Below are 27,878 nucleotides of genomic sequence, written 5' to 3'. Positions count from 1 at the left end.
CTATGACTTTGAAATATACAGTAATTTACATTAGGCATACAAAGAATACAAAAACCTTTGCACTGAAATAATATGTACTGAGAATATAAAATTTCTCCAGTATTCCACTGTAGGAAAAAAATGTGACATTTTCTCCACTACAGGTAGAAAAACAAATTGTAAACTAATGCTTTAGACTGGAGTACAAAAAGCAAATGTTAATTCCAGTAGTACTCCTGCTAATACTCCTGCTAATAACTACAAAGTTATTTATGACCAAAAGTCTAATACTGGTCCAAAAATGCAGATAAAAAGTACAAAGTTGCTTTTAAAGTGGTGTTTCTTGACAGCAAGTTTTTTTAATGTACAGTTTACATGTACAGATGAACAATTTCCACTTCTTGCATATCCTTTCTGCAGCTTCTTATGCATGCTTCGGTAACTCAAGTTCATCATGACGTTTAAAACCTCAAGATCTTTTGGGTAACAGTGGCCAGGACTCAGAGTGACAGCTGCAGCAGGCCAGACTTTTTCTTGCCATGCACGTTTTACTGTACCAGAGCTTGCCAGTGAGACACACTGCAGTGCTGGTTTCTACCCCATGCTGCTTTCTAGCTGAAAACCCCGAATAATTCGAGTTCTGTTCTGGTGCTATCCATCAGCCCTAATTCTTGGCAGCTACTTAAAAGGACTAATGGTCTTGCAATGGAGTCATGGGACTTTGACTCACAGTCCCATATTCAGCTCCAGGTTCCACCATCAGCCCCCACACAGATCCAGCCCTCTCCTTTGCCCCATGCTCCTCCTCAGCTGCCCCACCACTGCCAGTGAGGATGCCAAAACCCATCTCCTCTTGGGCGTCCCAAGGTTTTAGATTAATTTCTGGGGGGTTCTGATAAATTCAGGGTTTCCTTTGCTTGCAGTTGCTCCTCTTAGCTGTCTTTAACACAAATACATATCAATATAAGTGAAAACATTGGCATGTGAAAGATTGATAGACTAAAGCTATGCAAGCACAAGCCATGCCTGATTTTCTGCAGATTCACCTTCCACTGACATGTCCCACACAACTTCCCACAGGCATAACCTGAACCCCACGATTCACACTCTTTCCAACTTAACTACTTTCATTCCTTTATCTTTTGCAGTCTCCAAATACTTCAAGCTCCCAACACATGACCCCTGAACTCCACAGCACCCCTCAGCCCCTCCTAAACAATGTCCACCAGGTCCATGACAGAGCACAGACTGGCTAGCAAGTTGCTAGTCACTGGGAGCAGAACAGAAGATCCCAAGCAAGGATACTTAACTCTTGAACTGAACCTTTTTGGGGGGTTTCTTGGTTTAATTTGTTTGGGGTTCTTTCTGTGATGTTTTATGACAGTTAGCCATAACATGAATATTACAGTGATAAGCACAAAAACTGGATTCATTACTGCCTTGTGACTCATTAGAGTTTTTTCTAAACTGAGTAAAGTTTCCATAATTTTGGGGCACATTTCACATCAGAGCTATACTTCAAATAGTGTTACAAATCAAAACAATTTTGATGACAACACTACAGGGAAGCACAAGCACCCAACATTTGGAATGGCAAGAAATAAGGATTTTTAAGTGTCCCACAGAAACATTTAAAATTTTTTAATCCCTTTCACACTTTGGATTTCAACCTTTAAAAATGCAAGGAAAATGGTTCATTTTAAGCTTCTGGATTTTTTTATTATTTATTTCCATTTTGGCTTGTGATGTGAACGGATCCATTCAGTGACACTACACAGCACTGCTTCTGAAAGCAAAAGTCTGCTCTTTTCTATCCTACACCAGTAAGAGCAAAAAAACCTCCTTCTTCTGACCCAAAGATCATGGAAAAGAATACATGTGTCTAAAGACGAGACTTGCAGACAGATGTCATACCTTGAACTGGACAACAAAGTTAGAAAAAGCACACAAGCTTTCAGGTTACACGAGCTCTTCCTTTAACTCTTTGAAGTATTTTAATTCTCTACATGGGAATAGCCATTTTCTTAAATACAATTCACAGCTGGTTATCTTCCTGATTAATTGCAGCTTGTTTATAACACTCATTTAATTCTGTATATTTTTCTTTTATTCTCATCTGCATTTACAATGTTATTGTAAATAACATGAACAAGAGTTCATGCTTCCAGGTAAAGTTTGGGGTTTTTTAACTAATAGGAAATTCTATCAGGTCATACTGTTGCAGTTTTTTTCCATAACAAACCCTTTTTCCATAACAAACCCCAAACAAACCTACCCATTACGTAGCAGATTACATACCTTTAAGATATTCCTTTTCTTTGTGACGCACCTTGTCTTCTCTTTAGACAGTAAAGCAAGAGAAAGCAGGATTTTACAAAGCAAAAAACAAGAACACAACAACTCAAGGCACTCATGATTTAACTCACATTTCAAAGTCTTCTCATTTCCTCTCTTGCCTTTTCTTATAAACACCACAACCAAAACACATTTGTTTGCTTTGATTTTCAAAACTCTACTACTCCCAAATATGAGGAAATTTCTCTGCAACCCACTGAGGTTCCCGGCACATCATAGCCTTTGTCCCCATATTGAAACCACTCAGCTTTTGCAGGCTTTCTAGGAAGCACAAAACAACTTCCAGTTCAGATATTTCTTACGTCTGTCCAGGGAGCAGGCAACTCTGAAACTGACAGACATCATGGCCATCTCTGACTCAAAGAGCATATTTGATCATAGGCAACTGGGATGCACAGCACACTGCTCAGTATCCCTGGCTTTGCTCTCAAATGGAAAAGGGGGAGGAAGCCTCTCGGACTGCAAATACATGGAAGTTATGCTATTTATCTGAAAAAACACACCTATGCTATGTGTGAATTGTGTGGTTGTGCTCAGTCTTTAAGAAACCAGAGTTAAGACCTCCCAGTGCTGGTAAGCAGGGAGTCAGGCACTGGTTAATCCCCATGTAAGATTGTCACCTTTCCACTACCTTGGAGGAGTAGATAGTTGCTCCTGCATTTGACACCCACGACTTCTCTACAGATTAGGAGATGCTTGGGTTTTTAATCATTCTTAGAGAACCTTCTTCCCAGTCCTTTAGTGGCTGCTGTGATAGGAACAAGAAGATGACCAGAGCTTTGCTTCCAAATCAAGTTGCCAAAATATAACCTGTACAGAGAAACCCAGAGATTCCTAAACTCTCAACATCTGCATAACAGGAAAACTGGTCCAAAATACAAAGTCCTCACATGAACTAGAAACAACATGGTCTGAGATACCATGTTAGTGCCATGCACTCAGGATGACAGGCTTGCATTTGATGAGGTTATTTTGTCAACACTAGAAACAGTCCCTTGGCCTTTTCCCTAAACTGACAGTATCTCATAATTTGAGCCTAAAAGGACCTCTGGGGATGATCACAAGGGCTGCCTCCTTTCTAGGGAGTTATTCACCATGCCTGATGAAGTTTCTCCTTGTGAACAGTTGAGAGTAGGAACCTATTCTCCTTCACTGACTACCAATTCCAAACAGACCAACCTCTAAGCTAAAAGCAGACTACCAAACTCTTGATATGCAGCTGTCTTCTTTCCCTTCTCCTGTTACCCAAGGCCTTCTCTTGCAACACCAAGAGGTACTTTGAATCACAAAAGTCAACACACAGAAAGGAACCACCAAGCTTAACTAAAGGCAACTATTAGGCTGTCTAACTTCAGGCAACCTCACACGGAGTTCAGAAGACGACTGTGGTCTACACACCAGCTAATCAGTCAGGGACAAAGAAGAAACCTCTATTTCCTACTTTGAAGCTTCGATGCAGAGGAACCTGAGAACCTCATCAGACTCTCGCACAACCAGTTCCCATCAGCAGTTACACACATGATCTTTAGGTTGACAGTACAAGATGAAAAGTTAAATCTTATATGGTAAGCGAGATTCGTTTTTCTTACTGGTGCTACCTATGTGAAAATTAAGGCAAAATTTACATGGCAGAGCAAACAGGTGTTAATGGGGAGAGGGAATATTCAGGTTAGTACACATATGGTTTGCTACTCTATTTCTGTTCCTCGGGTAATAAAATTCAGTGTAAGTGGCAGTTTAGAAAATCAGCAGCACAAGCAATAAACCTGGTCAGAAATTTTTGACAATAAAAGTGCATTCTGCCCTCTGATACTTTTTTTTCCCTTAAATTTAGAAGGAAGTTTCACATTTCAGTATAATTCAGACCATATTAAAGACATTTCTAGGAAAAAGCATGTTTCCTACACCAAAGCTCATTTAACGGTCATTTAACAGCAACAAACTTAAAGCCTTGGTTGGCAATTTCAATTTCTCCTCTGCATGATTCATATTTGTCCCCAGGATAGGCCTTAGCAAGGGATTCTCCCAGCAAAAGACAGACTAATCACATTATTTCAGTCAGTCAGGTATTTGCTTTATGCCATCCAGCCCCAATGGCAAAATCTCTTGTAACAGCAGATCTCCCAACATTAAAAGAAAAAAATGTTCATGGGCTAAATACTGGCTTAATCAGAGCCAAGAGGCAAAGCTCTAACAGTCAGAAAGATATAAATGTTATCGCTGTCTTATCACGCTACATTGGGAAGTGGCTTCTATACATATATATGCACCCATTTCAGACACACTTGACAGAGCACAGAATTACCTACCCTGTGCAAGGAAGCATTGCTACATTGCATTCCAGTGGCTAGCACATAGAGGACAGATTTTTGCAAGATGCTCAAAGATCCCAGCACAGCGGCCAGGACTGAGCAACAAACCTGGAAAGGCTAGGTGCTCTCCACCTCTCTTCCTGAGCAGATGGGCCATCCACGTGTATCCAAACATACACTGTCCAGAAGAGCAAAATTCTCCTTTCCACTTTTCTTGTCCTCCAGTGTGGAAGGGAGGCAGGTCTCAAGTCAGTCACGCCAAAAGTTTACAGAGGGCAGCACAGCAGAGTCATGGGGACACCATGCCCATGTCCCCAGCCTTGTGCGCTGGCATTGGGCGGGGACACTCACCGCTGGGCCACCTCAGGGATAACGCCCCAAGAGCTGGCTCATGAAGACGAAACACCGCCCTGGGCCACAGCTGCACATTCAGCTGGTGTGTTACTAAACCCTGCTGCTCAGCAGAACAACTGGAGCAGTCTGGAAACTGCTACCTTGGAAGAAATCTCTGCACACTGCCCTGGCTCACAGATGGGCTAAGGTAAAAGGCCTGAAGACCAGGGTGTGAGCTGTGTTTTATGCATGCATCATCTGCTGCTACTTTCACACAACATGCCTAGATAAAGACACCTTACCTCGTAAGTGACTTCTGGTGAAATTATTTCTTACCTCTGTCTCAACCTGGCTTATAACTTGAAAATTAAGATGCTTGGTGCGCTTTCGCTTTAGCCTGGTTTCCAAAGGACAGGCTGCAGCATCAGTTTGTCTGCTGGGTATCTGTGCTACATGGTGCAGCAACTTGCCCCAGGAGTAGATGGGAAACATGAGGAAAAATCAGTAATGAAACCAATAACTACAGTGGGTTATTCTCTTCCACCCCTCCCACCGACCTCTCTAAGCTCCAATAGCTTCCATCTCTCCCTCTTCATTGGAAGAGCCACTCAGACCTACATCTCCCCATGAGCCCCTTCTCTATACCTGCCAACAATGCTTTTGCTCTGATCACCTTTGAAAGTTAAAATAATTTTGAGTCTGACAGCTTTTATTTCACATGTGAAGAACCTCCTGCACACCTGAAAGCTTGGTTGCCTTTCCCCCATGGTACCCTTGGCTCTTAGAAAACGCACTGCCTCCTTTAAGAGCACCATGACACCGCCGACGTCACCACTTTTTCCTACTTTCTCAAATCCAATGCAAAGGGCAGTCACATGCTCCTGTTTATACATCCCATAATATAAGGCCCTTATTTATCAATAAATGCCTTGAGGTGCAGAGCAAAGCCTGAGCTAACAAAAATCTGATAGGATTATCTGCTGGTGTTTCACATCAACAACAGCAGCAGCCAGGGAAAAGGGAAGGGAAATGATGATGCAACCGAGAGAGTCTGAAGAGTACAGCAAAAGAGTAGAAGAAGTAGAGCAAAAGGAAGGGGCTGCTGTAAGTATTTGAAGAGCTGGGGAATGAAGAGGGAGGAGAACGCAACAGAAGTAGAGGCCCAACCTTTTATTTTCCTTTTCTCTCTCTTTTTTTTTTAACTCTAATGCAAGGTATTAAAGAATAACTTAAAAAATTACACAGAAAACCAGACAAATCCTATGTTTTGCTCGATAAATAATTAACCATTGGAACCCATGGCTGCAGGAAAATAACTTGTAGTGATTAAAAAGGGATTAAATGGGTTTTATAAACAACAGTATCTGTTGTTAAACATGCTAAAATAAAATTACAAGAGTTAATAACCCATTCGCTTCAGGGCATAAACTAATGCTCATCTAAGGGTAGCAGAGATCTGCCTGCATGTCAGCTCAATATCTGGCGCAACAACTCCTCTCCATAGGCAAGCAATCTTTGCTTTTAATTCCTGGCATTTAAAAATTGTCTTTCGTGCCTGAAAAAGAGAGCAGGCTATTGTTCAGGCCTTCAACTGACCTCACATAACTAATTCTGGAGTTTACCAGATATATCATTCCCTTGAGGAGAGCGGATGAACTGCATGAAAAGAGAGGAAAACAGTTGAATTGCTCCACGCTTCAATATTCTATTCTCAATTTCTTCAAATACGGTTTGTCAGGGCACTAAAACCAAGCACACGAGAGAAAATTCTTGTAAAAAGCTTAAAGACACGAACAAAACACAAAATTTATTAGTACTTTTCCCTGCAACAGTTCACCAGCCAAATCAGTTTATGAGAAAATTAGATCTTTAGGACAGGCAGCAAGGGAAGATTTTTAGTATGTCAGAAGAACTTACTCTGCGTGGTAATAATTGAAGCATTATCTAATATCATACCCTGTTCTCAAGGATGGGGTAGGACTGAAGTACAAACTCCAAGATTATAATTCCAGCCCTCTCCAAACCCAAATCCAAACCCATGAATCTTACTAATGGATTGGCTGGTCTCCCAAATAATTGCTTCTGGACAAAACATGAGATGGGATACAACATGTCCAATGCTCCACTGTGGTTATGAATTTTTAGTTTCAAATGCCAGTTTGCTCTTTCCCACAGGTAAGAGGGCTGTGTGCTGGGGACGCTCCTCCCCTGGCTCAGGGGAGCTCCTGGAAGAACAGGTCTTGAACATGAGCTCTACGTAACTCACTCCCCACAAGTGACCCTTCCCTCTGCATTGCCAGGCTACCCAGTCCAGTCTCTTTTTTCTACAACTTTTTCATTATTATTTTTTTTAGGGGGGTGCAAATTACAGCTGGCCAGTTTGGCAATCCCAAGGGTCAGCATTTGAACTATGTTTTCAAACAAGAATTTTGCAATGGTCCATTTCAATTCACTAGCAGATCAGATCAAGTGTGCCCTGTGCCTTGCGAGTCTCTGCAAAACTTTAGCACTGACCACCCAACAGAGCAATATCAGTGCTGAAGCTGCATGTTAAACTGATAACCAAAGCAAGAAACATAAAGTGCCTGCTAGGAAAAAAAAAAAACAACTCTGAAACTTAAATAAGATTTACAATGAATGTTTCAGACCACTCTATGTATATATTCCCTCTCCTCCCCTACTGCTGAAACAGCAAAGCAGGCATGGCAGATGGCATGATTCATCTGAAAATTACTCCAGCAGCACTCTATTAGCCTCTAAGGAGTAAACTAGGACAAAAATATTCTGAATGCTAACTTAAACTAGGCAGTTGTCATGAGGAGTCATCAGGTCAGTCTACTTGCTTAGTTTGCAGAATTTTTCTTTCAATCAGCAAAAAGCATTACGTATGAAGATGATATAATTTCTTTGTTCTACCTGCCAGGAATTAATACAGAAGAAGGAAGGGAAGCAACTGAGGGACAAAAAGGTTTATTTTACTACAAGTAACTAAAAAAGCACCAGCCAAAGTCAGGCCAAGAGCCACAGCACATAAATAACAGCACCAGCCATTTCTGGCATGGTGGAATAGATTCAGTTTTTAGAGACATCTTAACTGGTAGAACAACTTCCCATAGGCCCAGAAGCTAAATGTAAATGTGCTCAGTTGAAGACATGGAAGGGACCTGAGGAAGTCTATCCCCTGCCCCAGGGCATGAGCAGTTATGCCCAAGACATTTGCAAGAAGCTGCTTGGTAAGAACACCCACCAAGGGAGCCACCCCGAGCCCCCCAGCTCACTCACAGGTCCATGGAGGACATGGATAGCCAGCAGACACCCCCAAGAGAGTGAGTGAGCACAGCAAGGGGCATCTCACCCCTGCTCAGCTGCAGTCCCACTCTGGGCTCCCAGCCCACCAGCCTGTGTGACATGTAGGGTAACTCACCAGGGAAGGGACAAAACAAATGCCAGCATCATATTCAGTGTCAAGGCAACCTTACCTGCCCCAAAAATGCAGTTAGAGCACTGTGCTGTCAGCCCCGGTCCTTCACATGGAAGACAGGAGTCAGCAATGCTGCACATCATCTTCCAGAGAAATTAAAAAGCGTAGAAGCAAGAAATTGGGTTCCCAGCTTCAAGGAACACTGAGTGCTTGCTCACGGACCTGTTGGGCTAGCAGACAATGCCTCCAACTGAAACTCCATCACTCATTTGAAAAAAAGAAACACCACACACACTTAGATGGTTCAGCTTATGCTGACAGTACAAAAACTCACTACAGCGCAGGACACTGCCCCAGGACTGACTACTACTACATTAATTGCCTTGACTCTGGGCCCCAAGCTAAAAAACTCCTTCCCAAATAAACAGTCCACAAGAACCAACTTTTTTTTTGCTCCATCAATAATAATCCTCAGTCAGCACAAGCTGAATATTTGGTGTTCTTTGATATGCAAGTTAACCAACCAGGGGGTTGAAGCCAGTAATGTAGTTGCCCTCATCTTTGGGGAGAAGGTGGTGAAATTGTGCTTAATGTCATCTCTTCAAAAAGGCGTTTTCTACATATGTATACGCTACCACGTCAGCCTCGTTGCATAACCAGGTTGTGCAATCATTGCAAATTCATTTACATCTTCATTTTTGTTCCAGAGCTCCAGAAGGGGGAAGGAGGGATCACTGTCAAAGGACAGGGTGGACTTTGACACCCTGGTCTCTTCAGCCAGAGGAGGGTGGTCTGAAGAGGGGTTGGAGGCGGTGGGAGGGCACCAGGACTCTCACTACTGCCACCACACCACTCACCCAGAGCAGACGCTGGGAGCAAAGTCTTAGAAACCTCAAAGCAAAGAATGACTTCATAGCATCAGGGAATGACTAGCACTGGCTTGGACAGCAAGCGAGAAGATTATGGTTTCTCCTTTTAATACTTATTACTATGTTATTGCCACAGAACTGTAAAGAAGAAATAGGCAAGAGTGCAGTATCAGGTTTTCATAGACTGAACAAACTGGATTATTCAAGAGTGACTCAAGTTTCCTAACAAGCATGGAAAAGTCTGCATTAAGATAGCATCTCTTTATTTTCCCAAAATCAATTGCAACAGGCTGTGTTTTAAAATCCTGTTTTAAACTCACATCCTCATTTTTATTTCAAGAAGGCATTTACTAGATTTACTACATTTGTTGATAAAGACACAACACAGCAACAGCACCAGGGACCAGACCCCAGACCAGCATTAATGCTCCAGAGACTAGAATATACACTCACAATGTTAGGAGAGATGCTCAGCTCTTGCAGCAAAGGCAAACCCTCAGCCATAAAGATCTGACACCATAGTTTTACTAGGAGGCTGGATGTTCATCAAGGAAAAGAGAAATAAGAAAGAAAAAAAAATTAATCCCCCAGCTTGAGCTGAAATAGAAAGTTCCTGGTTCAGCCCTCTCCATCCCTCTCCAAGGTTTCCAAGCACTTAAAACGCAGAGGTGCCTTCCAGCTCTGCCTTAATGCCATCCCAAGGATGGCAGGACCAAGACACCGTAACAACTACAAAAAAGTGAAACTGCTGTAAATTAATCCTGCAGTCATACTCTGCATTTTCACATCTAAAAAAAAAACCAAAAATACACCTTTTTTTGGTATTGCTTCCTTCACTATAGATTTCTAGATATTAATCAAGATCTAAATACACTCAGCCAGATAAAACCATGTAGTGTGTTTTTATTTACGTTTGAATTATATAACACAATTTGATCAGATCACAGGTGAGGCTGTATTCTCACCCTGAATTTCAAACCGCTGCTGGTTTGAGCTGCAGAGCTCAGTTCCAAGAGCAGTGCTGAAGTAGGACAAGCATAGCAGTGGTGACAGGCAAACAGCAACTGCAAATACCTGAGCCAGATCTGGCTCTGGCAACTTAAACTTCCTTAACAACACCACAAAGCTCCTTAAAAAAAAATAAAATAGTAGTAATATTAATGAATCTAATCAATAAACATTGATCTTGGAACAACACTTCCATCATGAATCTTTCATTTTAGCACAAGCATTGCTTTCCTCACCTGAACCTCTGGAGACACTGAAAGACCTTACAGAGGAATAAAGGCAGCAGCACGGTATCCTCCAGAGAGGCCAAGGGACGTGCCTTAACTGCTTTAAGGAACCTCTGTGGTGAATCACTGCAAACTTTTCCCTGTAACTGCTAAGAGGAAACGGGATTGCTTTCCCTGACCTCCTCTTCCCACCTGAGCAGCAAACGGGGAAGTACCCAAAAACGGGCCCAACAGACAGCAGCGTTTCATCAGGACCCCACCAGCGGGCTCCAACACCCCAAGGAATGGGCACAGCAGCACCTCACCAGTGCCAGGGAAGAAGGCTCCAGGCTTCCCTAAGAAGCCTTCTGTTCACACCTCACCACCTCTTCACACCTTCCATCATTTGCATCTGAGAGTTCTGCTGTTAAGGGTCTCTGGTAGCATCCCCACAGACTCTGATGCTGGAGCCTCACACGGCTGACCTGCAGGGGAGGAAGGCACGAGAGCAAGGAAAGAAGAGGGGCACTAACCAAACAGTTACAAACTACACCTGCTAATTACACATCTCCAGAAGGGAGACAACAGCAGGAATAATCCCTCTTCCCTCAGCGCGCCACCGGGATGCCTTCAGAGCCAGGTTTTCTGGGAGAAGGGGCTGTGGGGGTTGCAAATAATGACATTTAATTTGAAGGTTCACATTTGAAGAGAGTATTTTTGGAAAGAGAAATCAACACGTTAACAGTGAGCAGGAGCACAGAGCACATAATCCTTTCACATCCTGACAGGGGAGAACTGCGGAGGCCTGCTATGAAGCATCTCTGAATAACAGCATCTTCATTTTCTGAATATCTAATTAGGAGTTTCTATATATTGCAAAGCATCACTATAAGATATAATTTAGTTGGCAAACACGAAAGATCTCTCAGTCTGTAAGTATGCTTTTGGCAATCAAAATTTAAATCTGGATATATATCCCAGATATGTACGGCACAGGTACTTTTTTTCTTTTAATTGTAACGATTACATTCAAATTAACAGATTAACTCGAATCAGTTTTAAGCAAACGCAAGCTGGAAGCAAATCAGCCTTCACCACCACCACAACAGTATATTTTTGGATTGTTAGTATCCTTACTCCTATTAGTAGCTTCAAATACACTTAACATCTATTAAAGGGCAGCAGACAAAGTGAAGGAAGTTTAGTCTAAATCTAAGAAGGCTACAGATGCCAGAACTTAGCAACGACTTGGACTTGAAATTCCCATATGCCAAAAAAACATCTGCAGTTGCGCTAATTCTCACTGTGGGAACTGAAAGGCAGCTTCATAAAACACAACGGGCAACAAATCCATTCCTTTAATTTCAGTCGCCCAATTTTAATTAATTTCCATCCAGGCAAACATTAAGCGTTTCTGCTGATCTTGCAGGATGTAAGCTCATTTGCACAATAAATGCGGTCTAACAAGTCACCACATTTAAGCAAGTTGCTTCAGTCTTATCTAACTGCATAGTTTGAAAAGCCAGTGACGGGTTAAGTGAAACTCCACCCACGTCACAGTTTCTGGAGTTAAGCACAAGAAAACTGAAGAAGTTGCAGCCTTCTCATTGCAGGAGGGGCTGCCAACAGTATTTTGACAGTTAGAGTCCATATTCTGTACTATGTGTATAGCCCCTATTCAGGAAGGGAAAAAAATACTTCGATTTTCTCCTATGAAATGAAAGTTCATATTCCAATGACCCAGAGCTCCCCTTCCAAAAACAAACCAAAGACCCTCTGCTGCCCGCTCGTGGTACCTGCCAAAAAGAGGGGGGGCCGGTAGGGGGGGGGAGAGGGAATAGAAAAAAAGTAGGAAAATGAGTAAAACTAATTATATTGTACAAATTTAAATAGGTCAGCATATAAACAAAACAGCCACAAGGTGTGCCTGTGCCAGGAGGCACATATCACTCCAGCTTTCAAGCGGAGACCATCAGCAAGAACAGGGATTCCCCAGAGGTGGGCCTGCCAGCAGAATGGGCAGCGGGGCAGCCAGGGACACAGCCTGCACATAGCAGCTGCTGCCCATCCACACATAGAGACTGAAGACCAGCTCCAGGTGAACAGCAGTGGCGTGGGATAAGTGTTGCTTACTTGCCACCCTCCTCCTTTGCAACATCAACAGCAGAACAAGAGAACAGTGCCCTATGGCTACTCAGCTACCAAGCTGCAAATCAGCATCACCAGGAAGCGGCTGCCCCTGCCTCTCCTGTCTTTATGAACCTTCAACATTCCCCCAAACTACAGTTTCCATGGAGAGCACAGAGGCTGCTTACATGTATAACTCCATCACGTACGCACACCACTCATTTTGTTAAAAAAAGTTTTTAATTTCCTGATTTCTGTGCATGATGAAAATTTCATTCTAGTATCAACTACATTAAAGGGAAGGTGTCTCTAACTGTTTTTAGAGGGAGACACCAAAATGCAAGAAGCAGAGAGCAGCCCACTCCATCATTTCACATCCTGGCGCAAGAGAAGCATGGAGGCCCAGCACAAAGTGGCCTCAGAATGATATTTAAAAAATTAAATTAAATTAAAATGTTCATTAAAGAAATGCTTTTACACATTACAAAGCACAGCCAGGAGACAATTTAGTTGGAAAATACTATGCCAACTACTGCTTGCAAGCCCTTTTTTGGCAATCAGCTCAAATTTAAACCTGAATATGTACTGATTTAGAGACTATGTCCCACACATACCCGCTATGTTCTCTCAAGTACATGTGCCAGGCCCCAGAACTTGCACCCCTTAGACTTATGCAACAAAAACAGCCTGGATGAAATGAAAAAAGAGCTCTACATGCTCACACCAACATGAGCCTGGGTTGCACACACCAGGAAAACACTTGGGGAAACATGGGCTACTTAGAAATGCAATCACAGCCATCCCTGGCATGCTGGCTTGAAGTGGCGACGGGACTGAATGCACTTCCAGCTGCACGGATTCCTAGCATTCCCAAAAATTAAGTTTCTGAGACTAGAACAAGGGAAGACTTGTACCTTTAAGTTTAATTAACTCTAGAATAAGACATATTTTCAAACAGAACTATAACATCATTGATACTGTGCAGTGATGCAAGATGCCTTTAACAACAGTAAGCTCTCTGAGCAAAACGAGGGCTGCCCTCCCCTCCTCCAGCAAATTTCCAATCTCTGTCTGATGCAGCAGCTGTCAGAGTCCCAGGGGGTTTTCAGTGACTACATTTTTAAACCCAGCCAGCCACTTCTGGTCCCATATACCACAAAGCAGAGCATTGCTAAACCTTTCCCATTTACTGCAGAAGTGCTTCAAAACTAAATACATTTGCCTCTTTAAGTGATCTGATAAAGATCAGTATCCACTACTGAAATCTAGCACAAGCATGAGGCCTAATGAAGTTCTGAGCAGATACATCATCAATCCAGTAAAAGCAGATGAATTAATTCTTTTTATTCCTCCACCTCCTCCATTAGGAATGGAGACCTACCAAGAAAGTTCACGATACAGCTGCTGCACCGTTAACTTAAGATGTCTGCATATCACAAACGACAGTACAGGAATGAAGCACCTTTTCTTGATGAACACACATGAATAACATTAATAAGTATCTTTAGAAATAATACTTAAATGTGAATAGCACTGGTCTGCAGAGGCAAATTTAATTCATGATGAAGCTCTCTATGGAGCAGAAGATGCTGTTCTTCAAAATGTGACTCTTCTCAGTGCACTTCATTTCTAAAGTACAGCCTATTATGATGAGTGGTGTTTCCCCAATATTTAGAACCATTTCAGCAACCAGATTTACAAACAAAATGCTAAAAAATTCATTAAAATATTAGTATGTATTATCATATCCTTAACTATGACTAGCTGCAGCTAGCATCAGGAAATTTGAAGTTCCTTCTTCATAGGAGTTGACATTAAAGTAAATATATCCATGTTTTAAATATTTCTGAAAGAGGAAAGCAATGAACTATATACCAGGTATCTCCCCTATACCATATGTCAATATTCATTACTCAAGGTTATAAATAACTTCCACTAAAAATCCTTGGTTTACATACGAACTTTCTCCCAAAACAGAAGGTGCTGAAGGTTGAATCTCTGTAGCGCAGCCCTACATACTTCACAAATCTGTGGCTGCAAAATGTATCAGCGTTTTTGTTCCAAAAGCCAAGCGCTCATTTTACAAAATATTCACCAGTTGTATAAACAGAGGAGCATATATTTAGGTAGTATTATGCTTTGGAAACTGAAAAAAAAAAATGCCTGAACAGACATCTCAAGAGTACATCATTTCTGAAGTCTTATAAAAAAACCTAAAACACAAAAAATACTGCCTATTTTACTGTTGATCATTGTATTGAAAAAAAAACCCTCACGTACCTCACCAAAACATCTTTATTCCCTTGTACCGCACTGCTTCCCCTTTCTATCCCAGGCGTCAAAAACCCCAGTTCCCTAAACCACCAACTTCACTGTTCGCAACTTGTGAAACTTCAAGTAGTACAAAAATTATGATACTAAGGAAGCAGATGAGCATGTCATAAGGAATAAGGTGGCAAAGAGAGCAGTTACCTCAGTTTTGTATGAAGTTCTTTAAAGTCAAGCACTTCAGGAAAATTTAGTTCATTATGTTAGTATACAAAGCTATTCAGGCCTTGTGTTTTGGTGTTTAATCTTACCTATAATTATACAAGTAACTGAACAGATAGAACAAATAGAAAATGGGCAAAGAAAATGAATAGTATTTCCAACACATAACTCCAGGTCCTGATGGGAAGCTCGAAACCACAGGTGAACACTGGGACACATCACACCAGACAAGAGAAGCCACCGGCAGTGGACACATCATGAGCATTCCAGCTGCTGAGAGGTGGCTTGGTCCCTCCCAGCCACAACCTGCCTGTGAGATGGGACCAGGGAATCCCCCACACCGCCCCAAAAACAGGGCAGCACCATAAAGGTTTTAGCTCAGAACGGGCTTTTTCCTTCAAGCAAGGGCGAGGATAAAAAGGCAAATATAAAAGGAGAAACAAAGTAAGTTTAAAGGAACAAACAGTTAAGGGCCATGATTGTGATACAGCTTTGCCATGAGTTATTTGGGCGCAGGCGAGGAAAGCACCTTACACCTGCAGAGATTAAGCTAAACTTTCACAACTGAAACTAAGCAAAATGCAAGCTGGTGACTCACAGACAGACAACAAAAGCTGCTACAAAGGACTTTTAGTGGCAGTGAGCAGGTATGCAAGCTACTAAATAGTAAAACTCACAACAGGGTCGCAGAGGCTGGAACTGATTTGGCCCCAGCTGAGATTAGAGCAGATGTAACTACAACTTCCAGCTGTTGAGGCTATTACTAGTGCCACACATAAGAAGATATGACTAAAATAGCATTTAACTTGGCAGAATCCATAAATAGAAAACCCAACATACATATTTATATATGCTTGTGTGTGTGTGTGTGTGTGTGTATGTATAATATAATGCATGATGTTAGGGGGTCCACAGATCACCTAGTGAAGCATCTAAATGGACTGAGGTAAATGCCTACAGGTATGTAGGCATCCACCACTGAGGGAACACACAGCAACTCTTCAAGACAATCTTCAGTTGTAATATTTCCATGTAAAAAAAGAAATATGTAATAAAAACCTCACAAAGACTCATGACTTCATTTCACTTTAAATAAATTGTATGAATTTCCATGATTTAAATTGTTCACCGATACAGAATCAAAAGCATTAAACAACTTCTGCGAAGATTACTCTCAAAGTCCTTCAAACACTTAACACTACGTGTGGCTTTCAAATCAAATATACCACAACCCAGAATTTATTTTGCATGGAGAGCAACAAACTACTAAACAGAGTCATGACCACAGAGTGTTCCTACAGTAAGGCCACTCAAAAGCACCTGTTCCACACCTCTTTTGTCCTCAGGATTTCAGGATTACATCTATTCATCCTTCTGCAGCTAGATATCACCTATTCTCATTCCTTCAGCAATGGCAACAAATAAATCTAGGTGATTGAGTTTCCTTGGGACTAGAAGTCAAGGAGGTGTAGATACACATGTGACCTTAACACCTGCCACTGTGAAAAATAAACAACACATCCACCTCCAGATGAGTGACACGAAAACTCTGCGTTTTCTATTCAAGAAAAATTACACATTTTGATTCAAACCCATGTTGAAAAGCAGGCTAAAAGGATGAAACCATTCAAGAAAGGTTAACTGTGATAGCTCCATTACGATCCATCTCAACAATCTTGCCATAAAGCAAAGACATCATGAAATATGCACATCACAGATGTTTCAGATTTTATATATATGATGATTAGCCAAAAAGCTATCAGATTGATCTACAACTGTGGTGAAGTTCTTGGAGGACTATGCTGTCTAAAGCCCTATGTCTCCCACTAGCACACGTACGGGAAAAAGTTGCCTTCACTTGATGACTACTAGAAGAAAAGTTTCATTCTTCCATACAACTTTCACAACAATTTGTTATCTCAGAAACAGATCTTGTTCTTGCTTCAGCTTTGTCTGAGCAATGCCAGCCACTACCGGCACTTGTTCGCAACCAACAATAGCACAGGTCTGGCAGAGCACATCTCAGTGTTTCATTCAAGGCAGCCACTGCTCGGGCGTCATGCAGACTTTGCTCCCCTAGAGCTCAACGGGGGTTTTGTTCATACAGCAGAGCTTGTGCTAAGAAAGTCTGGAATAAACTACTTTGTATGTGTAACTGAGAACAATTTTTATCTACTTTAATAAGCTATTACTGATAAATTCATGTTACTATCTTTGGCTTCTGCCCTTATTTTAAAAGCTATTTTTATTCAAATGTTTTTATTTGGAAGAACCTGGATGCTATTTTGAACTTCTAACAGATAATGTTGACATTGTTGAATATTATTCAGTGGAAAATTAAAAAGGAGCTCAGCAGCAGATATTAAATCAGGGCACTACATAACTCACTAGCATTAGAGCAGTTAGCCCTCAACATCTGGGTGAGAAACACAGCCTTGCCACTATGCAGAAAGTGCACATTCTTTTTCATTTCTTGTGTATTTCGTAGATTTTGTGTATAATTTGAAAGGTGCCTTGTTGCACTTACAAATATGCAAACTCCAACAAGATGAAGTGTCTCAGACCTTGATTTAAGGGGAAAAGAAGACTAAAACCACCCTCTTTCTCAGACTGCAAAACACCTGTGCACAATGCGCTCCCGGCGCCAAGTCAGTGCCAGGCTCTAACGCGAACCTGCACTCCCTCTGTCAGCAGAAAAGTCGAACGCTGATCTGTGTGCACTGCCGGAGCCACGCTCCTCCTCTGCCGCGGCTCTCGCCTGACTCAGGCTTCGCTCCCAGCCCCGTTCCCAGCCACCAGAGTACGAGCAAACCAACAGCTCCCACACTGAAAAATACAGATAATCCTTATTCAAGCCAAGCTGGATAGATAAATGGTGCTGAACGAGGCAAATGGGCTGTGTGCCTCAACCAGACCATTGACACCCAGTGGCCACCAGCAACTGAACTTGAAAAAACATGTTTCAGAAACCTTGCACTTACCTCGCTGAAGTGGGAGAACCGGCAAGCGTGCAACTTTGAGCAGCCTGGCAGTGACACAGCCAAAGAAAGGGCTAAGGGCAACACGTGTCCAAGGCAGAACACAGTGACTATTTAATTTGGGTAGGAGAGTACCTGTGTATTTACCCACCAGCAGTGACAGGGTACGTCCTGCACCCTACCAGAGGGTACCCCAGCCAAAAAACATGCCAGTAACGGCTCTCCCTATCACAGCGGACGTATGTGGGCATAGGAAGAGCTCAATCTGTCAGAGGGAGTTATGGAAAACTTGATTGCTAAAGCACCACAGGAAAAGCAGCAATAAAATAGAAAGCGCCTCGTAAGTTACACAGCTAGTGGAGTTTGCTCACTTGAATTTGGGATTTCTTTGCTTTGATTTTATTTTGGTTGGTTTGGTTTTTAGCTCTCTTCTACTCATTCTGAAAAGGCACTTGATGCATCTGGCTTTTTTCAAGGAGACTGAAATAACCACGGGGGAAAAAAAAAACCAAAAACCAGCCTTTTGAAGTGACAACCTTATTTAAAGGTTGCCAGCTATCAATCATTTCACTTCTATTAAGGGTTTTCATGAAAGATGTCTTTAGACAATTAGCCTTTCAATTTTTTAGTCAAACACATTGACAGAAACTAACAAATTGCTTTAAAAGGCTTAAAAGCCTCCAGCTAAAAATGAGTTTAGGATTAATCTCTATTTCCTTAGCAGGATGTTGCTTGCCTCTAAAAAATTAAATTTACAAACAACTGATGTGACAAACATTCCTAGCTCTGCAATTAAAAATACACAAATACAGGGTTTGAACTGACACTTTCTGTTTCGAAAAAGGCATGTAATACAGATCCTTGAAGCAAAGCAAAGAGTTTGGCTGGCCCTGACTGAAACTAAGTCACGAATGCACCAGAACGCTCCAACACTGTGCGTGCACCTCACACATTTATTGCCATCATTTAATCCCTCGTGGGGTGGAGGAGGCTCTGCCTTTACGCACAGAGCTGAAGCTCATTCTGACAATGCTCTCACGCAACAGTGCCGTGGAACTACGTGTCTGCCTCTGCTGTGAGCAGGGGCACGGGTGGGCGATGAGTTCTCGGCACAGGCCTCCGAGGAGCACGGTTCGTTCACAGTAGCATCAAGCCTTCACGGAGCTGGAGGGTACCACGGGCCTTGCGCTGCCACCACCATGGTGGGCAAGGGCCAGCGTGGCCACACAGAACCACGCAAAGCAACGCCAGGCTCAGGGCCACGTGCCCAGGACAGGAGCCAGTGCCCATGGGGGTCCCCAGCACCTGGCCAGCGGCCAACATTCATCAGCCAACCTTACAGCCTGGCTCTGAGCAGCCCCGGCCTCTCGGTCACAGCCTGTGCAGGGCTGAGCACAAATCCCTACAGCCAACAGGTTACTACTGCTGCAAGCCTGCTACGGCTACAGAGATTGCGCTGCAGGAGGAAACTCTGTCCCACTATTTAACAGGAGAAAGACGCTCCCGCAACCCAAGTTTAACAAAGCCATCAAGACAAATACAGCGGCTTACTCATTAAACACGCGGTATTTTTCCAACCCTTGTCCTGCCTCCGGTCTTTCCCCATCCCTGTTTGCTTCTGCCCCCTCTCCGCCACCCGACGGCAAACCTCACTGCCGGCAGGGCCGCCCCTCAGCCCCCATCGGGGCCGGCCAGCCCCAGGGGACGCGGAGGTGCTCCCGCGGAGCCCACGGCCACCCTCCGACACGGGTGTTGAACCCCGGCCCCGGCGGCCGCCCTGGGGGAGCGGGAGGCGGCGGCGCTCCCGACGGGTTTGCCCGGGGATGGCGCCGTGACACGGCGTGAACTTTTGCTTTCGGCGGGGAAGGGCGGGGGGGAAGGGGGATAGGCGGAGAGCGGCGAGCGGAGTGGGGGGCGGCTCCGGCCCCTCCTGCGCCCCACCGGGGGGAGGGCAAAACCGCTTTTTTTTCACCTTAGGATTTGTTGCTTAAGACGGGTGAAAAAAGTAGTATTTTAAGGAAAAAAAAACAGCAGCATGGAGCTGGAGCGCTGCAAAGTGCGCGGCGGGCAGCGCGCCCGGCCGTTCGCAGCGCCGCGGCTCCCTCTGCCCCGGCGGCACCGTGTGCAGCGCCGAGCACGGCACCCGCACCCCCGCGGCGGAGCCTCCCGCGAACCCTCTCCGGTGCGGTGTCCCTGGTCACCCGGCCCTCACCTTCCAGCCGGCCGAGCTGTTGCTGTCGCCCTTATCCTTGAAGTAGGGGACGCTCTTGACCATCCACTCGTAGATCTGGGAGAGGGTGAGCCGCTTCTCGGGGGAGCTTTCAATGGCCTTGGTGATGAGGTCCGCGTAGGACAGGTTGCCCCACGCGTTGCGGCGCGACGAGCTGCTCTTGCGGGGCTGCCCGGCCACAGGGCCCGGCGACAGACCGGCCACGGGCGGCGGCACCGGCGGCACCGGCGGCGGTCCCGGCGGGTGGAGGCGGCAGCCGGCCTCGGGCGCTGGAAAGTCCCCGCAGCGGCAGGCGGCCGCCTCTGGGGGGGCGGCGGCGGGGGGCAGCGGCGCGAAGTCCTCGCTCTCCTCTAGCAAGCTGAGGTTGCTGATGAAGTCGGCGCCGAGCGCTCCCGAGGCGGCGGCACCAGCCGCGGTCCCGGCCGCCCCCTCGGGCTGCCCGCCGCACGACGGCGCCGGGCTGGAGGTGGCCGAGCTGGGCGGGTTGAACTCCGGCCGCGGCAGGGGCCAGGTGCAGGAGCGGGGCCGCGGCAGCGGCTCGAAGTCGGGGTCGATGTCCACCAGCTGCGGTGCCTCGGCCATGGCGGGGCCGGGGCGGGAGCGCGGCGGCGGCAGCAGCGGGGCGGCAGTGCTCAGCGCCGCCGCCCCATGCAGGCTCCGGGCGCGGACCGGCGCGGCCCCGACGGCGCGGCCGCCAACTCTCCTCGCGGCTCCGGCCCCGCCGCTCTGCCCCTGTCCGGCTCCCAGTTCCCTGCCCTCCGCGGCGGTAGCAGCAACAGCAGCAACGACTCGGCCGCCCGGCGCGCACCGACTGGAGCGACCGCCCTGTGCAGGCCCGCCTCCAGCCTTCCTCCTCCTCCTCCTCCTCCCGGCGGGGTGGGACGGCCAGCGCCGCGCCAATGGCAGCGCCGCGCCGCCCGCCCGCCTCCCGCCGCGGGGCCGGTTTGGCAGGAGGGTGCCGGTGCCCCCGTGCTGTTTCTGGGTGGTTTTTGTTTTCCGGCGGCAGAGGGGGGTGAGAAGCGGCGGGCGGCCCGCGGAGTCCCCGCACACGCACGCATCCCCCGTCTCGGCGCCGCGGAGGGGCTGCGCGGGCGGAGCGGGGCTCCTCTGCCCCGCCGGGGAGTGAGCGCCCTGCGGCCGCCGGGAGCCAGGGGAGTAACTGCTTTCACGGACCGCCGCGGTGGGGGCACGGAAAATGCCCCCGAGAGTTTCTGCCTTGGTTGCTGCCGGTGGAGTCCTACCGCCCGCACCGACGGCCCCGCTGCCCTCCGTCCCCGGGGATCGGAGGGTCCTGGGGGCATCCCCCGCCTGCAGCGGGGCGGCCGAGGGGGTGCACGGCGGCCGTGGGGGGTCCCGGTGGCTCCCCGCTCCCTCCCAGCAGCCCGGCGGCCCGCCCCGAGGACCGTGGGCTGCGGTAGCTGCCCTCCCTGCCTGCCTCCCCCCTTCCCTCCCTGCCTGGCCGGCTCCTCGCCAGAGAGTGTGTGCGCCTCCCGGAGTGATAAACCTCCGCTTCGGCTGAGCGTGTTTTCATACCGTGAGCTGGTGGTTTGTTCCGTGGGCAGGCACGGGACCTCGGGATAATTTCGTTTTAAGTCAACTATTAAACATGCTTTATATTTTTCCCGGCAAAGCCCAAGGCCACGCAATTTGGCCTTGGGGAAAATATTGTATACTTGTGGACTTGTATATACTTGTATACATGGGGAATACATGTAAGGCTTGTATTCCCCCCTTCCAAAGGGGCAGCAGTTACAGGACACGCCACCTCTGCTTCCCGACCCCATAGTTATGCAAAGAGAGACATGTTCGAGGCAACACAGAAGTGTTACTCTGTTTAAAATTAAAAGGAAGACATTTGCTTACGCTAGGGAAACGGTCCCAGGGATGAAGCACGACTCAACACCATGTTCAAACTGGCAAACCCTCGTTTTTAGAAAATCTGTTTTGTTTCCATAGAAGGAGTGATTTTGAGAAAACATACTTCAGACATGGCTTAGTAAATTGCAGAATTCACAACCAGCCATGGCATTTGATGGTGCCTGTCAAAGAACCACTGGAGCTAGGTAACTGTCACCAGTGAGCCAGCAAACCTGTTACTCTCCCCTCCTCTCTGCACTAAGGCAGGGAGTGTTACTGTTATTTAAATGTGGTTCATTATTCCCATAAAAATATTTTCTGAAAATGAGTAACAATAATGAAGGAGAGAGAGCATGAGACTGGATTTAGGCCCACAGCATGTAATTTAGTGACAGATCATACATCTACATGCACACGCCATCTATTATGAAAACACTTTTAAGACGTGATGACACCTAACTGCATAGTTAGTGCAACATATGCATAAGCATGGTGTAACTGATCAAATTGTAAAGCACTGTTTCTGTCATGTTTATTTTCCCAAATGCCAAAGGTGATTATACCTTATTATAGATTGGCTGCTTGTCAAATTTCAGAGTTGTTTTGCCTTTAAGTCGTTTCTATATTTTCCAAACCCTTTAAAGGATTCAACCCACAAATGTGTATTGTTTAGTCCACAGATTTTAGAAACCCCCTTTTCCAGTTGAAAAAAAGAAAAAAAAAAAAAAGTAAAGAGAAAGAAAAGCAGCCCCAGTTCAACCTAATAACTTTCATGCCACGTTTCAGCTTGGAACAGCTTTATCTGGCAGCGTTACACAACTCGGCTACAGTAGTTGCCCTGCACTGAGGGAGAGCACCCTGCCTTGGAGAAGCAGAGATTATATAATGGTGAGGAGCAGCCAGGGACGCGCAGCGAATGGACGTGTTTAAATGGGAGCCAAAACAAAAGAACTGCCCGAGAACACTGAAACGTTTCTTTTTCTTTCCTTGGTGTCTGAAAAATACCAAACCCAAACTAAGAGCCGGGCTGGAACCCATCCTGCGAAAGGAAATGGATTTATTACCTGGGCTTTCTCCTAAGGGTTTTTTAAGTCTTGCCCTCCTTGCTTTTTATTTTGTGACAAGTAGAGATGTTATTCCCTGACCTCTGCTGGTATATGCAGATGTTGAAAAAAAAATAGCTTTCCTTTGTCACATGCCAACTGTGGAAACTGGAAAGAAAGCTATTGCTGGGGGATTTCAGAAAGCCCTGGTGTGTTCATAGTTCAGCCTGGCTCATTCTGCAGGATAAGGGCTGTATTGCCCTTTCTTCACCCTGCATGGCATTGCGCTTGCTCACCGTGCCTCCTCAGTGGGGCTCTGCCACATTTGTGCCCCATGTCACTGGGTTCTTGCAGCTCAAAACATTGCAGTGAATACAGAAAGCAGTTTGCAGTGAGGGATGAGGGGCATGGAGGTAGAAAGCAATAAAACCAGAGCCTTCAATATGCTGCACTTGCTTGGCAAGTGGGGCCCCGTGACTCAGTGCAACAGGCAGGCACTGCAGCAGGGATTTGGACTATTGCATGATATCAGCTGGGCCCAGGTCTGCTGAGGGTTGGAGGAAGGATGAAGGTTGATGAGATGATGCTGTGCACTTTCCTGGGATGAGTAATCCAGGCAGTCTGCTCTGACTTTGGAGTCACCACCTGGGTGAGTCCTTCTGTAAGGCCCCGGTCCATCCATACATGATCCTCTGCTTTCCTCATAGGATTTCTTCTCTCCATTAAGTATTTGGGGATTGAATCCTTTCATGTCAACCCATTTTAGAATAAAAGCAATCAAGTGACACACATGCCAGGAGGGTCACACAAGCTGCATGCTCTAGCCCCTCTCTCCCAGTGCACCCCAGCACCGTTGACCACCCTTAGGACACGCTGCTATGAACAAATCCACCCATTTAGCTGCTGAAGGGTGGCTTCCTCCTCCTAAAACATCTCAGCACAGCAGTGGCTCAGTACAAGAAATTTTACTGCATCTACAAATGACAGCGTTAAGTTTATCTCATCTCCCACAATGCCGAAATGCTGATGGATGCACCACAATTCATTTTCTACTCCCACGGCCCTCCTCCTACACTCCACCTTTTCATTTCGCTACTCCTACTCCTGCTCCCGTTTTCTACTCCTCTACAATACAATATCTCCTATCATCCTTAGCATCGACTTGTATCTTTTTTTTTTTAAATTAAAGACTTGAAGATTGCCTTTTATCATCACTGGAATAAAGCAGAGCCTTCTATTCATATTCTGGGTTTGAGACAGCCAAAATAAAGGATCTGTACTGTCTTTTTACTACTGTCTGTATAATGCATTTTCTGAGGTTTTGATCAAATTCAGCTAGAGATTACATGAAGTTGAAAGCACTCATACTCTATGTACAGCTCTTTTTTTTACATGTATGTGCATGTTGAGGGAGTACAAACATTTAACAGAACAAAAAGCAGCTATAAAATACCAGTTGCACCTGGTATCATAAGAGCTGGGAGAGTAAGAGCTTATCTTCTGAGGAAGGATGGGGGAGTTCAGCACCTCCAGTTTCCTCCCACATCTCTCAGAAGGGACTGATTTTGGTTTGCAGTCCACATTTCTGAGGAGCCTGGGTGCCAGAAGGGTGGTGTGGCACCTCAGTCATCACCTCCCTGCCCAGGGTGACTGAGGGCCTCCCCACACAGCAGGGTTTGGACAGGTCCTGGGTGGACAGGGCATTCACACTGCCCATCTAAGGGAGTTCAAGGTGTCTGAGGCTTCCTACACACCCACTGGAGAAAGTCAGTCTCTGCAGTGCATTTTGGAGTAGGAGCTTAATTTCACTGCTGTGAGTTACCTCCTGGGAGGGGTCATCGCTCCCCACCAAACCCACAAACCACAGACGGAATCTAAGGACCTGCTAATCCCCAACCACAATTTGGTAGTGATAATGTCCCTGCTCCCTTTTCATCCTGCCCTTCACCTCTCGCCTTGCACAGCAGCACCCACAGGCAAGTTGGGCTCCAGCTGGCCCAGGGAGAGGTGGGTGTCATATTTAGGGTCACTCTGTGGTTGATGGAGAGAAACACATGCCCCCCATGGGTGATTCACCTCCACAGATGGCGGAGCTGACCAGCCATGGGGATGCCAGGCTCTTGCCCTGAGTAGTTCACACTCACGTTCAGCCAGCTACCTTCAGGCCTGCAAATTCCACCTATCCCATTTTAAAGTGCATGGAAATGTGTAATATCTGACTCCCTTGTCATCATATCCCCAAGATTTTGGGGCTCCAAAAGTGCCTGGTGGCTTAGTGCAAGCCAAAAGTGAGGGGCAGAATGATGCTGATCCCAAGGGACCACTTGCTCAAGCAAAACAAGCAGCACTCAGCCTGCCTGGCACAAACTTTTACATTATTTCTTGTTAACCACTGTACACTAGCACCTGTCTGCCCCAGAAGGGCTGCACCCCACCTCCTGAGCTCAACAGCAAGAAAAACACTTCGCCACACAGCATCAGGATAAGAGGCTAACTGGGCACTGTGAAGAGACAGCAAAAGAAAGGCAAAACGATTAGTTCTACTTTTCAGGGGGCAAATTGGGCCACCATGAACTCACATAATGTGCAGAGGACATCACGGAGGACACACGGGCAGAGACGGACTTTGAAGCCAGGTCTGCCAAGACCCAGTCCTTAGATTTCAAGAACTTAATGTCACCAAAGAGCTATCAGGGTGCCTGCTGGTGAGGGGGTTGAAGCTGCCTTGTCTCAGGTCTGTCTCCTGCTACACACAGGGGAAAATCCCAAATGCTCCCCATAGAGGCAGCAGGGCCCTTCTGGATTTACATCTGTGTGGCTGAAATGAGGGCCACACGCTGGCTGTGCTGGCTGCCTGCCTCACTGGACATATTTTGGAGTCGAGAACTGCCAGATCCTCACACAGTGTGGTGCAGTTCCAGCATCCAGAAAGCCTCCAGGCAGCTTACCCCTTCTCAGAGGGAAGGGGGAACTGTGGCTGATGATGGGAGAGCTGCCAAACACCATCTCCTTCATCTCCTTACCACCCACAGCAGGGAGCTGGGCTGCTGTGACCAGGGCTCTTGCAGCAGCTGCTGTATCCTCCTCCTCCTCTTCCTGCTCCTCCTTCTCTTCCTCCTCTTCTTTACCACCAGCAATTGACAGTGAGTCCTCAAACTGGACAGCAACAACCTGCAGCTAAACCCCTCCTCCTTCCGCAATTTCTCTGTTGTATCTTCGGTGGCAGACAGTGGCCAGAACTATCTGTGGGCACTGCTGCCAGGAGGAGGGGCGAAAGGGAGCCATCAAGAGGAGTGAAAGTGGGAAATGCTCCCCAGACGGGGAAAAGGAGCAAAATCTCAATACAGACCTACTGGCTGCTGAGGTTGGGCCACCATGGCTTAAAAGAAATGCTGCAATAAATATTTAGTTACATCAATTAAAAAAGAATTTAGTATTAATAAAATGTTTTTTCATTAAAAATAGCTATTAAAAATATTTACTATGTATTTTTGGACAATTTCCTTTGATGTTGTTCATACCTCATTTGTTCTCAGCATCTGAAAAAATGTAAACAATTAAGATTTGAGGGCAGGGTTTCATGGAAACCATTTCTAAGTCGCACTGTTTGAAGGAACCAGAATTTAATTTTAAGTTTCCTTGTTCAAGAGCTCATGTCAGAAGCACTCCTATGCTTTTCCAGAGAAATGATAAGAGGACTTTATGGGTCGGTGTGATTAATGTGACTCAAATTCCTACTAAGTGTGGCTCTTAAGTAGCCTTTGGACAAAACCATATTCACTGGATGAGCTCAAATGAGGCATAAGTTACCAGGAACCACAGCATGCTGTCACATATCATAAACAGAAGAAGAAGGTAAACTGAAGAAAATATTTGACACAAACTCACCTCTCAACTCTCCCAATCTAGGCTCAACACCTCCCATTTAAATATATATCGTCTTGCATCCATGCGTACGCATTCATAAGTGAAAGACTGAAGTACAACATAGCCAAGAAACAATCCTTACCAAGATCGATACAATAAATACCAAAGGTAGTGTCTGTGTAGTGATATCTGTTTTTAATGTGTCATGTGCAATGACTAGCTGTGATGTAAAAACAGAAGGCAAGAGTTTATCAGGTTTCAGATTCAGCTGAATCACCCGGCCCACCCCTATGCAAAGGCCAATGTGCCTGGAAGTAAACACAGTTCAAGTGGTGTGTATGTTTTCCAGGGTGTTGAGTTTCTGTTTTGTCGTAAATACGATCTATTACAATATTCTCCCACATCCTACTGTCAATGTTTCAACATTTTCAGGTGCGTTTCTCATTTCTTGTTTTCCTTGATATATCGCTGGAGGAAAAACTGACTGGCTTCGCATGATAGCTTTTGTATATAAAATAATTGTATTGTGTTTGAGCAACAAACTAAAAACAGGACGCTTGACAGTTACAGTATAATTCAGTCTTTTCTCTTCAGCCTGTAGGAAGGAAAATTCAAGGCATGGTACAATGCAATGCTTGACAACTATTTCATCTTCCTTTCCTTTGTTTCACTGGAAAACTGATAGCTACCTGTCATCAACGAGAAAAATAATTTATAGCCAGAACCAGCACGGAGGCTGAGGCATAATAAAGGCTTACTTTTTAAAACTAATATTTTTTTTCATTGTTGAATTCATGCTTGAA

At 45.5% G+C, this 27,878-nt stretch overlaps 1 protein-coding gene across 1 annotated transcript in view; it reads right to left on the bottom strand.

Annotated features, from left to right (window-relative positions):
• Nucleotides 1-21,139, bottom strand: part of FOXO1 (forkhead box O1) — a 65,251-nt gene extending 44,112 nt beyond the window's left edge. The window contains exon 1 of the mRNA XM_030475826.1: nt 20,291-21,139. Within this exon, the coding sequence (XP_030331686.1) occupies nt 20,291-20,890 (600 nt within the window). The 5' untranslated portion in view covers nt 20,891-21,139. The remainder of the gene's footprint in view (nt 1-20,290) is intronic.
• Nucleotides 21,140-27,878: the final 6,739 nt, after the last annotated feature.

This window comes from Strigops habroptila, chromosome 2, assembly GCF_004027225.2.
Source record: "Strigops habroptila isolate Jane chromosome 2, bStrHab1.2.pri, whole genome shotgun sequence".
NCBI classification, from domain to species: Eukaryota; Metazoa; Chordata; class Aves; order Psittaciformes; family Psittacidae; genus Strigops; species Strigops habroptila.
Note: the sequence above shows the minus strand (reverse complement) of the source record. Positions and strands in the feature narration are given on the sequence as shown.